Here is a 12,803-nt window from a genome sequence, read left to right on the forward strand (position 1 = left end):
GAAACATATCAGATTCATTGTCTGAAGTCTGCTTGTTGCGTCTCGTTCTACAGCTGCCTGAGCGGCCTGTTCATAAAAAAAAAGCTTCAAGTTCAAAGCCAGGTTCTGGATTACTACCATATGTCTGCAAAGCCAGACTCCAAGAGTAAGTCTGCCCCAGCCGTACCCTCTAATTTCTTATCCCAAAATTGGACATTTGAATGGCTGTGCAACATTGTCCCTCCCCTATGACTCTTGCACGGTACGTTCTCACAGTAACTCTTCTCTGCAGGATAACTGAAGCCATCTTAATACAACAAGAGGTTTCCAACGTGTTCCTTTGACGCTTAGGAAATGCCACGTTTGAAATGATGTCATGTTGACATGCATCCACCACTGCAGAGCGGATATCTTATCAGGAGCCACTGCTGGCTGGTGTCCATCCACGGAAACAGCTGACATTGTTGTAGTCACACGGCATTCATAACGCATAAATCTCCGAAAAGGAGGACCAGGGCTGTTATCAATGCAGAAATGTCTGGCTTTTATTGTTTGTGCAAATCATAGACAAAGTTCACTGTCTGTGTAGGAGGGGTTTGCAAGGGATCTTTGTTTCTCAAATACTGGAAGGTATTGGCCTGGTCTGTCAATCCCAGCATGCACTTCACCCCAGTATGAATACAACATTTGTCTGGTAGTGTGGGTTGAACACCCTCTGACAACCAGGCCCCTTTGCCCAAACTGCTTGCACAGACTTTGACACCAATGTGCCTGTTCCTTGAGACTTGGTAATACTGATTGTAGAGTGAAGAAACCGAAGAACATCTCAGCACTGTCAACTTCTCAAAAGCGATGAGACATTTTCGTCAAGGCATCGAGCAAATTAGGAAGACTTTAATTTGATTGTTCTTGCCAGGGTGTAGGGGAATTTTAGGTGTTCCCGTCTTGGCGTACTGCAAGATTACGTTGTCAGATCCACAATTTAAGAAGCGAGGAAGCCGTCATACATTCTCAATTGAGATTTATTGTCATGAGTTTCATTGGGGTGCTGTGAAATGGGTGCCAGGATTTCCTCGGGTTTGGAATATAGGTCCGGTTTTGGCATGCCTAGTTGCACACTTTTATGGGTTGGAACTCGTGAAACGGGATCAAAGAAAGGTTTATTTGTTAGGGAAGATGAGGTAACTGCAGGTGCTTGCTTTATGGCGAATTGTTTGAGATTGACTATATCCAGTTAATAGCACATCAGAGGTGGACGTCAAGATGACTCGTTAGATGTCGAGTGTTTGTTTATTGTACGAGTTGGTTTTGTTTCCTTTTAAAGTAGCCTTTAGAAGATCAGTTTGCGGGGGTGCTGAGTTTTGCAGTTAACGTTTACAGCCTCGTCCTTCACAATGTTCCTTTACTGGAGGAAACGGGGAGCATATGAGCTCGAGACACTACCATCTTGTTTGACACAGCGGGGAGTGGAGCGGTACTCCTGGTCGTCCCCATTGGATGTCATCCATGATGTTAATGGTAAGGCTGGATACACTTTCCCAAAATACCCTAACTCTTTAGTCACTAACCATGAGGTGTCATCTTTAGTACACTTCCATCTCAGATTGTACTTGCTTAAACTTTAGAATTTTAATGTTGTTGCATCCCTAGTTCATGTATCTATGAGTCAGATACACTGTATTGTTTCCTGTTGTTTGTAGCGTTATATTAAGCTGGTTTTCATCATAAGACCTCTCCACACTTCTTGTTAACTTTGTATGCATGCTGCCTTCGATTTGTGTTTTTGAAAGATGTGTTATGGTCAATCATTACTGCCACCTCCATATTCTTCGGTACTCTTGCCCTTATCCCTATGCTAATAATAATAGTATATGATGAAACTGGACACACTGTTTTTCATTAGCCTATCATTCAGTCCTCCTCAGTGCTTTATTTTTTGTCTCACAACTTATGCAACCCAAATTTCTTCCGGAACATTTGGGACACTCATCTGAAGATGGAAAGCTTTAACACTGAGTCTCTTCTTTGATCTCTTCCATTCATAAGACCTGTAATTAAGGCTGATCCATTACTGAGAGCCGCTCTCTGGCCACTGCGGCCTGCAGAAGAGGAGCGTACTGCATTTCTAAGTGCATACTTGTCCTCTCGAATGCCGTAATTAGTCTGGGGGATTATAATGGTGGGTCATGGCTCACTTTGGTGTTTGAGGTTGTAGCGGTGATGGGAAAATGTCGGAAACTCATAGTGGATTATGCAGTCATCTTAAAAAGCACATTGCTGTAAGATTAGCTCTAGTGGTGCCTTCAAAATGGTCTTATTACTGTATGTCCTCGAGATTCATGTGTGTGGCCTCTTAAGTCCTCTCTGCATGTTGTGTAAGAAGCAGTGCTGGAGGCATGGACGTCAGAGACTTGCTGTCAGTTTTCTGTCAATGACATGAATGAAAATAACTGAAATGTGCTTACTGCATTTTTAGTTTTTCAAGCAGACAATTTTTGAAACTTAGTACAGAAAATGTTTATCATCTCAATGTTTCTAATTCGATTTGACTGGACATTGTCTAATTAAAATAGGCATACACAAACTAAACATTTTGGTTGAAAAATGACAATGCAATACAATAAAAAAATTTACATTTGGTTTTCAGCTTAAAGAGAAAAATCGTGGTCAATTTCTTTACAGAATACAAAATTACTTTGATATGGAAGCCGATTTCTGCCTCAAAGAATTTTACGTTTTATTTCTCGTAATTGTGATGTTCTCAATCTCATAATCTCATAAATATAAGACTATATTTCATAATTGTATTTTAAATTTGTGACTTTTATATTTCACAATGTGACATGCAACTACATAATTTTCATAATTGTGTCTTTTATTTCACACAATATGACATGAGTGATATAAAGAAAATCTCTCACAATGTGACTTATTTTAAACTATTTTTTTGTAGACTGTAGAAATTATTTATTTTTATGTATTCTATAAATGTGCTTTTGCATTAATATCTGATAACCACAGTTATTAAAGCATATTGTGGCCAAAATTCTAAATTGGTTCAGGTTGCAAATGCAGTTTAGCTGATTAGCAATATCTCATCTAATGCATTGGAAAAGGAAGCATCTCTCTCTCATGTTCCTTTCCTTTTAGGGTGTGTTCACACTTGGCAGGTTTGGTTCGATTCAAACGAACCCTAGTGCGATTGCTCTGTTAGTGTGGTTCATTTGAATAAGTGTGAACTCTGCCATCCGAAAGCGAACCAACACCGCCGAAAAGAAGGTTCTCGGTCAGCTTCCAAACGAACTCTGGTGTGATTCGAATATTCTAATAAATATAAACACAACACGAACCAAAGACATGTAAACAAACCAAAAACGGGACATGATGTCACAAGATGTGACCCTAAAAAGGACAGAATGCTCAAGCATACCCGTTTTTTCTCATCACAGTTCAATACAGGCATCAGAACCAGCGTCTCCTCGCAGCAGATCTTCGTTTGTGTGTGTGATGGAGGGATTCCTGCCACTGTTTTGGGTCATTACACATTTTATAAGCTCTTCACAAGTTCTCAGATCCATCATATACCATCATATGTAGGCTACGCACATACAGCGAGCGCATTTAGCCCAGCATACAGCATTGTTTTGGATGTTCGATAAGTTCTGTCGCCAAATTTAGCTACATAATAAAAGCCGACCAGTTAGGTTGTGAACATATCCCTATGCCTTTGGGTTCTGGATCTTTAGGTTCAGTGCTAAAATGTAAAATGCCAATGTGAACACAAAGTGGACTAGGACTATAGAAAATATGCTTTTTTGTCCTTTGTTGTGCATTTGTAAGCAGTTTGTGTAGGGTACATATGGATTTCTATTAGCCAAAAGTCAGTTTAATGTGTATTCAATGGGATCCTGTTCACCAAACCCTTTTATTTTCCCATGTGGTGATGCAGCAGTTGGCGGCATCTCTGACAGTCAAGCGAAACACCTCGTACCTTGGCAGGCTGCTGCCGTCCACCATCTGTCTTCTAGCAGACGCCTCGCGTTACATAACTCTCTCCAGCGTCTCCGGCTGAAGGGGAGGTTTAGCCTTCAGAGCGAAGCATGAGAACGAGGCAAGACATCAGACAGCAGTTCCAGTAGTGTGCCAGTCGCCTCAGTGGTACAGGACAGAGGGATAAATTCACCACTGATCTAAGGCATTCCTCAAATTCCTTGTAAAAGCCCACACAAAAGCGATACGTAAACATACTTTTAGAAACCTCCTCCTTGCCTATACATGGTAAACATGGTACAGTTAAGGTCAGGTCCTTACTGTGTGGTCGTCTTTGAGGAAGATTATGATAAGGCTGCAGGGTTGTGGGATTGTCGGTTGGGAACTGTACGCCTTTGTTTTATGGGTCACTGATTTGTATGATTATTAGAGGTGCTTGCTAAGACGAGCATTACTATTTCTAATACTTGTACTTTGGGTTGGGGTCCTAGTATGTCACGGTCCAAAGTATTTGGCTTGTCGTGAATGGTTTGTTCTACGAACATAAATATTTATTTATTTATTTTGGTTATTATTCGTTTAATATTTTACGTATTTTATATATCATTGTAAGATTGTCAAGTGTTTTTTTCTTTCTTTTTTTAAATTTTGCAATATTTTTTCATAATAATAATACTGATTATATTAATACATTATTATTATTAGTAGTAATAATGTATATTATTATTATTATTATTATTATTATTATATAAACTCAAATACTATTGTAATGTTGTTGTTTTTATTATGATTTCTAATAATTAGTTGTTTAGTTTTCTGTTATTACTTTGTATTTTATTAAATATTTTGTATTACTCAATTTATTTTATTCATATATATTATAGTTGTTATTAATTTTATATTTTACATACTTAAAGGTAGGGTAGGCAGTTTTTTTGTTATTCTGGTTGAAACTTTCTTCACATCATGATAGCAATCAATAATAGAAGTGGTCTAAATATGAAAACTTGTATATCTTTTGTGAAAGTCTCAGGACCAAAAATTTTTCTTCCAATCATCGCATTACAGACAGTCACTGAGAGCCACAAACAAACAGCAGCCAACTTTTACAGTTTCTCCTCAACCAAAACAACAAGCTTATGCTGCATTCACATCGTGTCGTAAATTACCGTGATTACGAGATGGCAACCCGGCGTGACGTTCTACCCGGAGCTGTTTACATCCTCAGACTCGGATTTATGCGTTTCATTGTCAACTCTATCAACACCAAAATTAATCTGCAGCAGTCAGGTGGTATAACTAGAGCTCTGTAATTTAAGTTCATTATTATGATAATGTTATGTGCTTTGAGACATGAGGTAATTTAACGCTGTCTCTCGTGACGCTTTGCAGACTCCACTCTGGCTGTGCGCGTTCATGTGTTGTGAAGGAGGCGTGGCTTTGGAGACGCTCTGAAGGGAGGGTGGGATCTAATGTTTTCAAAGCTAGTTTGCTTTGCTATAGAGTAGTGCAGGTATGACGTCACTTTGTAGGCCAATCGGCAGTTCGCATCACACTGGTTCCCTCAACAAAAACCCAATATGATTTTCCCATAGGCTTTTGGATTATCGCAAAAAACAAGCTCTATGATCAGCAAAAGTTTATGATACCTACATATTTTGTCCATTAAGATAGTTTTCACAGATGAACACAACTTTTATGAATTTTGAAGTCTAATAGAAGCCTAAATTGAAGCCTAAAGAAGTAAACAGAAGTAAAAAGCTAAAGATAGGCTATAAACGAACTAAACCATGGTTGCACAACTTCAACATCATCATCACTTAGCTTTTCAGCTTTTATCCTTTTTATTGTTTTTTTTTTTTAATTTTTATTTTGATTTTATATTGTATTAAAACATTAAAAACTGTTTTTACCTCTTCTGAAGTTGGAAACCCAAAAGGTAAACAACACTCACATTTTATTCACTTTGGCTTTAAAATATTGGCTACAGTGAATTTTTTCCCCTCTGTATTTAGAGCATGACTGCATAAGTTGCCGTACGCATATGCTGTCTCACTGTGTGTGTTGAGGTTGACAATACATGTGCCGCTAGCTTGCTTTTATTATTTGTTTGATTTGGGCCTAATCAGCTGTGCTGAGGTCAGACATTCCTGTCCATGTTAAACAGAGAGGAAGAGAAAGGGATAGAGAGAGTGTGTGTGTGTGTGTGTGTGTGTGTGTGTGTGTGTGTGTGTGTGTGTGTGTGTGTGTGTGTGTGTGTGTGTGTGTGTGTGTGTGTGTGTGTGTGTGTGTGTGTGTGTGTGTGTGTGTGTGTGTGTGTGTGTGTGCGTGCGTGTGTGTGAAGGAAAGGGACAGGAGGAAGTTAGAGATAATTAAAGAGATGAATACTGCTGAATCAGACTCTTACCACCTATTACTAGCATTCTGCGCTAAGCTAAACATGTAGGGCCTACTGTCTTTAAGTCAAGTCATCTTCTCTTGTGTAATATCTTATTGTGCCCTCTTGAAATTTAATTTTCTTTTTGTTTTATATTTTTGTTTTATTTGACTTTATTGTTTATTTTTTTCTATTTTGTATTTTATCCATTTTTTGCAGAGTAAACTAGCAAAGTTCTATGCTTTTTTCACCGGTTTTACTTTAAACATCTGCAGATGTTTTATCACCCAAGTGTTTGGAAAGAATAAATATGAGGAATAGTGATGCTTCCCTGAAATTCTATAAACTGGTAAGCCAGCGCAGGCAGCTGGTGCTGTGGTCAGACACTGTCGTGTCACATAATTTTAGGATTCGTCACAAGTTTCTGATTCATGACACTCTTGATTGTCTAAAGCAGCGGTTTCCAAACTGAGGCATTTAATATCCTTCTGCGTATCCTTCTTTAATATCCTCTCTTCCACTTAGACTGCAGTCACAGCTAGTCCATGAGGAAACTGATTTTCAGATGTATTTTTTTTTTACCTTTATGAAGGCGAAATTTTTCTAACCCTATTAAATGTATGTGTCATGTTTTATGTTAAATTCTTAAAATCCCATTAATTGAATTAATATAACAAATAAATCAATAAATTAAGCTAAATCAATAATTTCAATCAAATGAAATCAGTATCAACAAAAGTCATCTTTGCACTGCATTGACACATCACACAAGATGACACAAGCGGCATCTAGATGCATTTTCACAATTTAACTGCTCAGAGATGGCATGAATGCAGTTACAATGGCATATTATAATGATATGAGATGTTTTAAATAATAAAAAGATATGAAATGATGGAAAAAAACAAGAGAATACTTTTAAATATTAAACTAACCGCCAGTTAGGTGCAGCAAATCACTGTCTTAATGAGTGATTCATTGATTCGTTGATTCAGTAATGAAGCAAGTGGCTGTATTTACGAATGGGTCATTGAATCACTGACTCTCCCGATTCATTCAATGAAACCCCACTGTGTGTTGCTTGGAGACGCACAACAATATGTTCGGTAAAAAAGCATTCTTGCTCGTATAATTTATTATCTATGCACTGTCTGTATCTATATTTGTTCTGTATGGTAGTATGCTTAAAAAAAAAACACTTTTACAAAGGGACATTGTCGAAAATGTAGGAAAGGCAGTAATGTAGCGCGATTTGCTATGGCGGCATACTCGGTACGCAACAAAGGCCTATGATATAACTTACAGCGTGTTCACACCAAACGCGAATTTAATTATTTGCGCGAGTAGATTACAAAGTCAATGCAAAGACGCGAATAGACGGGAATTCGCGCTGGGCGGCGCGAATGACATGAATTGGGCGACGCGTTATCCGCGAAAGCTCGATAATCGCCTCAATCGCGTCTTCCGCGCAAGTTGAAAATTTTTAACTCGAGCGGAAAATTCGCGCGAGTTGAGTGCGCCTCTGGATGGTGCTGTGAACTCAGACACGTTGGCGTTTGGCTTTCCTCCCTATTTTGGACTTCCACAACAAGTACAGAGCAGCAATATCATTTATTTCAGACATGACGGAAAAATTATGGCAGAAAGAAATTGTGTTGTTGTTTGTGATGATGACACACTCTTTTCGCGGGATGTTTTTATTCGCGAGTGACGCGAAAAACATCCCGCGAGTAATAGAGCGAGTAAATGCGATACACTTCGCGTTTGGTGTGAACACAGCATCACACGCTGCTTTTGTGGATGACGCCAGTTTTTACCGCAATAGATGAGGCAAATTGACTGGATGTCTTGTATTTAACCTTTTACGGCATGACTATTTTCTTATTTTTACACTAGACATTTTGTCTGTTAGAAACACATGTTCGTTTTTTTTAAAGGTGGGGTAGAAACAAGCGTTTTGTTTGCGAACGCCATCTACACGCGTTCCTCCGTTTGGGAACCATCTAGGATCTGATACTGAGGCGTATTACTTACACATTTAAAGCAAAAGACCTCCAGATGGAAAAGATGTTCATAATTTTTCCTGAGCATATTGAATCTGAGGAGAATGGAAAGTTTTTGTTGGGTCGACTTCTACAGAGGAGTGCTTGCAAATGTGGCCGTTAACTGTCCTGAAGTTCCCATCTACATGCAGACACACATATCTTTAAAGCATATGAAATAATTAGTACTCATAAAATGAATGTTTATAGTGTGGTCAGTTGTTTTAGTTTTGCACTGTGCTAATAAGAAACACCTGTTTATCCAGTCAAGAATGAAGCGAAAGTGATATTACATCTGGTTTATGTTGTCTCTTCTTTTTTACTTCCTTTTGTTGTTGTTGTTGTTGTCTTCTTCTTCCCTGTCCTGTTTATATCCTGTTAAAGTTCCTCTGTCTGTCCATTTATTGCACTATAATATCCTCTTAGTATTTAGGACCTGTCATGGACCTAGGACCTGTTTTGTTTAACTTTTTTGCTTAGGTTAGCTATTTTGTGTGTGTGTGTGTTTTGCTTTTTGAAAAGAACACGACAACACCCTAGCAACCACTCATAACACCTAAACAACCTTACAGCATCAATCCAAAATACTCTTGCAACTGTGTAGAAACTCCGTAAACACTGAATACATTAGCAACTGCTTAGCAACACCCTGGCAATGTGGTGGCGACACTTGCACTGTCGTTTTTCTTCAGAAAATGTACACGTTTACCGCCGGTTCTCTAAGGTGTTTTAATGTGTATCTGTGTGTGATTCACTGTTGCAGACGAGAAGCCGGCTCAGGAAGAGGAGTGTGTGTTGTGCCAGCATCCAGACTGCACCGAGCGCCGTCACGCCTCAAAGGTAAGAGCAGCACACCAGACGCCCGTCCAGAAGAACGCTGCGAGATCTCGCCCTCTCTTGGTTTAGAGGATCAGAGAAAGGCCTGCTGGGATACGAGGTCGCCTCTCTGGCCACCAGACTGTGAAATGAATTCCCTCTCGTGAGCTGATGCTCTCTGACACAGGAGAGCAGGGAACACAAGTCAACTCTCAGGAAGGCTTTGATAACTTTCTGTGTGCTTTGGGAATCATAGTTGGGAATGAGGTAGACGGCTGTTATTGTGTTGAGGGGAATGTTATGCTGCAGGTTTGGGTGTAATGGTGACAAGAAACTACTTTTTTGAATGTGTTTATTTGTTAGATATTCTCAGTGATTTGATTAAAGCTTTCAGCTATTGTAGCTAAAAGAGTGTGGTACTCTCAGGTCCATTTAGCAGATGTTTTCATAGACAGACAGAATTTCTCTCAAAAGTTTGTGGTTAGTAAGTTTTTTTTGTGTGTGTGTTTTTGAAAAATGCCTCACTACCCTGCATTTATTTGATCAAAAATATAATATTATTACAGTTTTGAATAACTGTTTTATTTAGGAATTTCTGCAGAATTTTCAGTCTTCAGTGTCACGTGATTCTTCAGAAATCATTCAAATATGCGGATTTGCTGCTCAAGAAACATTTATTATTATTATCAATGTTGAAAACAATTGCGCCTTTTTGATTTTTTTTTTATGATTCTTTGATGAATAGGAAGTTAAAAGGAACAGCATTAATTAGAAAATAGAAAATGCATTGCAAAATAAAATGTTAATTCCTTGAAAAAAATCTTTAAGATATTTAAAATAGGTTTTAAAATAGTTTATTTATAGAAATATAATATTTTAATATTTATTTTAAACTTAATTTAGCTTTAATTTAAATGAATTTAATTAACTTTAAATTAAATGTAGTTATATTTTATTCAACATTGACACATTTAAATTAATTAATATTTTATAATAACATTTTAAAAATAATTTTTGTTTGTGTTTGTATATGTGTGTGTGTGTGTGTGTGTGTGTGTATGTGTGTGTATATATATATATATATATATATAGTCTATCTCTCTATATCCGTCCATCTGTCTTTCATCTCAATACTTAATTAAAAATAAAATGTTCATGATAAAATAAATTACTAGGGATGTCCCGATACCACTTTTTCACTTCCGATACCGATACCGATGCCGCAGCTTTGGCTATTTGCCGATACCGATATCAATCCGATATTTTTATTTTATTCTTGAACTAATACTACTAATAATAAAATATAATGGAAGCACTTTGCTCAATTAGCCACATAAAAACATCTCACTCAAATGGAGAATAAATACTTCTCCAGTATATAGTCCACAACAACAGTTGATAATAAAAGACTGCCAGCCTTTATTCAAAAGACCTCGAGATATGTTTGGCAACCTGAATGAATTTAAATTAATTTGCTATATTTCAGATCAATATATTTGTTTCCTTAAAATTTTAATTAACTTTAACTTTATTCTCATCTGAATTATAAATAATTTATTTCTGTATAAAATAATACTACTTTTAAAAACACATTTGATTTTCTTTTTCATTCAATGAAGAATGTGTAACTTAAAAATGTGTGTGTGTGTGTGTGATTTTGGTTGGGTGACAGTTACAGTTTGACAAGAGTTTACAGTTTGACAAAAGCACAATGTTGTGTTTTACACAAATATAAGTAGGCTAAACACTTTTTGCAGTTTTAATGATGTCCTGTATGAAAATGACGGAGTATGTTTTTATGTTTCCACTGTTCGATCGCGCCCGTGCCTCTCTCTCTCTGACACACACACATTCCAGCATTGCAATCTTGACATCGCAGCCTGTTCATTTTGCTGCGTTCACACCAAAACGCGAATAGAGCTTCAATTTTGCGTCTATCGCGTCTAGTTCGATGCTTGAACAGTTTGAATCCATTCGCGCGTCCAAAGCGAATAGGACGCGCTGCGCGCGTATAATGATAAAGTGAGCGTTTGAAGCGAAATAGACGCACGTTCAGAGCTAAGGCGGGCTACAGATTAGGTGTCCCTAAAGAACCCGCATATGCGCGTATCTAACAGTAACGTTAGTTCCGTATTACATTAATTAATGTGCACGCGAGATTTATTTATTTTTATACCGTGTATTCTCTGTGTAAATCCATGCACCGAACGTACGTTCAGTACGAATACGTACCGTTAAACCCAAATGGGTATCGATCATAGGTATCGGATAATTTTTTTTTCTCCCCTCCGATATCCGATAGCATTTTGGGCCAGTATCGGCACGATACCGATGCCGTGGATCGGATCGGGACATCCCTATAAATTACTATGCAAAAACTAGTTTTATAAGTGACCTTTATGGGAAAATATTCTGCAGAAGTGTACAGTATAACCCACTTAATGGTCAGCAATTATCCTTCAGTTTATGTCAAAGCAGACAAACTGTTTATTCCCTCCTTACTGTGATTTATTTTACTTTTTACTTCTTACTAGAGTGTTGAGCTCATTGTATTTCGAGAGAAGACAGAAATCAAACCACAGAGCTGTTACCTGTTGGAGCTTGCTAAGTCTCACCTAATCATTCTTTAAAAACAGTTGTAAATCACTCTCCATTCATGCAAAAGCCTGAAGTCCGCCTGTAATGTGATGTCTGTGCGTGCCGTTCTCTAGTGTGTTTGTGTGTATAAGTGAGCACACGAGGGCTCTGGGTTTATGATTATGTGACCAGGACCGCTGTAGGGGGTCGGTGATTGTGCTCGCCCCGAGGTCACGGGCTCTGCTTATGTAAGGAGATTACAGAGAAACGTGCATGAGGGAGGAATGTTTCTAGTCTCATTGTCACCTTCACCTCCCTCTGTGCCTCCATTGTTTTTATTACTGGTCATCTCCTCGTTGACATGCTGGTTCTTCATTTGGAAAGCTTGTCTTGTAACTTGATTGTTTATGGCTTGTTTGTTACTCCTCGTTCTGGGGTGACGTATCGTTCAAAAGTCTGGGATCAGTAAAATCGTTTGTTTTTAAAAAGAAATCTCTAATGTTCTGTTCACCGAGGCTGCATTTATTAGAGCAAAAATACGGTAAAAACAGTAATATTGTAAATATCTTTTTTTTTTTCATATTTTAAAATGGAATTTATTTTTGTGATCAAAACATTACTCCAGTCGTCAGTGTCACATGATCCTTCAGAAATCATTCTAATATGAGGATTTTCTGCTCAATAAACATTTCTGATTATTAACAATGTTAAAAACAATTGTGCTGATTAATATTTTTGTTTTTTCCAGGGTTCTTTTATGAATAGAAGATCAAAATAATAGCAATTACTTGATATATATATATATTTATATCCTAAATGTCCTAATAATACATTTCTGGTTAATTTAATGTGTTATATTGAATCTTTTGAAAAAATCTTATTCTTATTCTTATTCTTATTATTAATTTTTTTTATTTTTTATATATATATTATATTCTTAATTATTTAATTCTCTGATATATTATTATTTCTAAGCTAAAATTAGAAGAAAACATCTATAACAACCCATAAACATGCCAGGA

At 37.4% G+C, this 12,803-nt stretch overlaps 1 protein-coding gene across 4 annotated transcripts in view; it reads left to right on the plus strand.

Moving 5' to 3' along the window:
* plekhg5b (pleckstrin homology domain containing, family G (with RhoGef domain) member 5b) overlaps positions 1-12,803 on the plus strand; it is a gene marked incomplete at both ends in the record, with an annotated part of 83,001 nt that overhangs the window by 13,450 nt on the left and 56,748 nt on the right. For 2 of the 4 annotated variants that reach the window (XM_081387350.1, XM_081387351.1), the window contains 2 exons: positions 1,374-1,497; positions 9,152-9,228. In XM_081387350.1, coding sequence (XP_081243476.1) covers positions 1,374-1,497; positions 9,152-9,228 — 201 coding nt within the window. Of the gene's footprint in view, positions 1-1,373; positions 1,498-9,151; positions 9,229-12,803 lie in introns of those variants that run through there. The other 2 variants (XM_081387352.1, XM_081387353.1) reach the window with 1 other exon arrangement.

This window comes from Scardinius erythrophthalmus, assembly GCF_964197995.2.
Source record: "Scardinius erythrophthalmus genome assembly, chromosome: 15".
NCBI lineage: Eukaryota > Metazoa > Chordata > Actinopteri > Cypriniformes > Leuciscidae > Scardinius > Scardinius erythrophthalmus.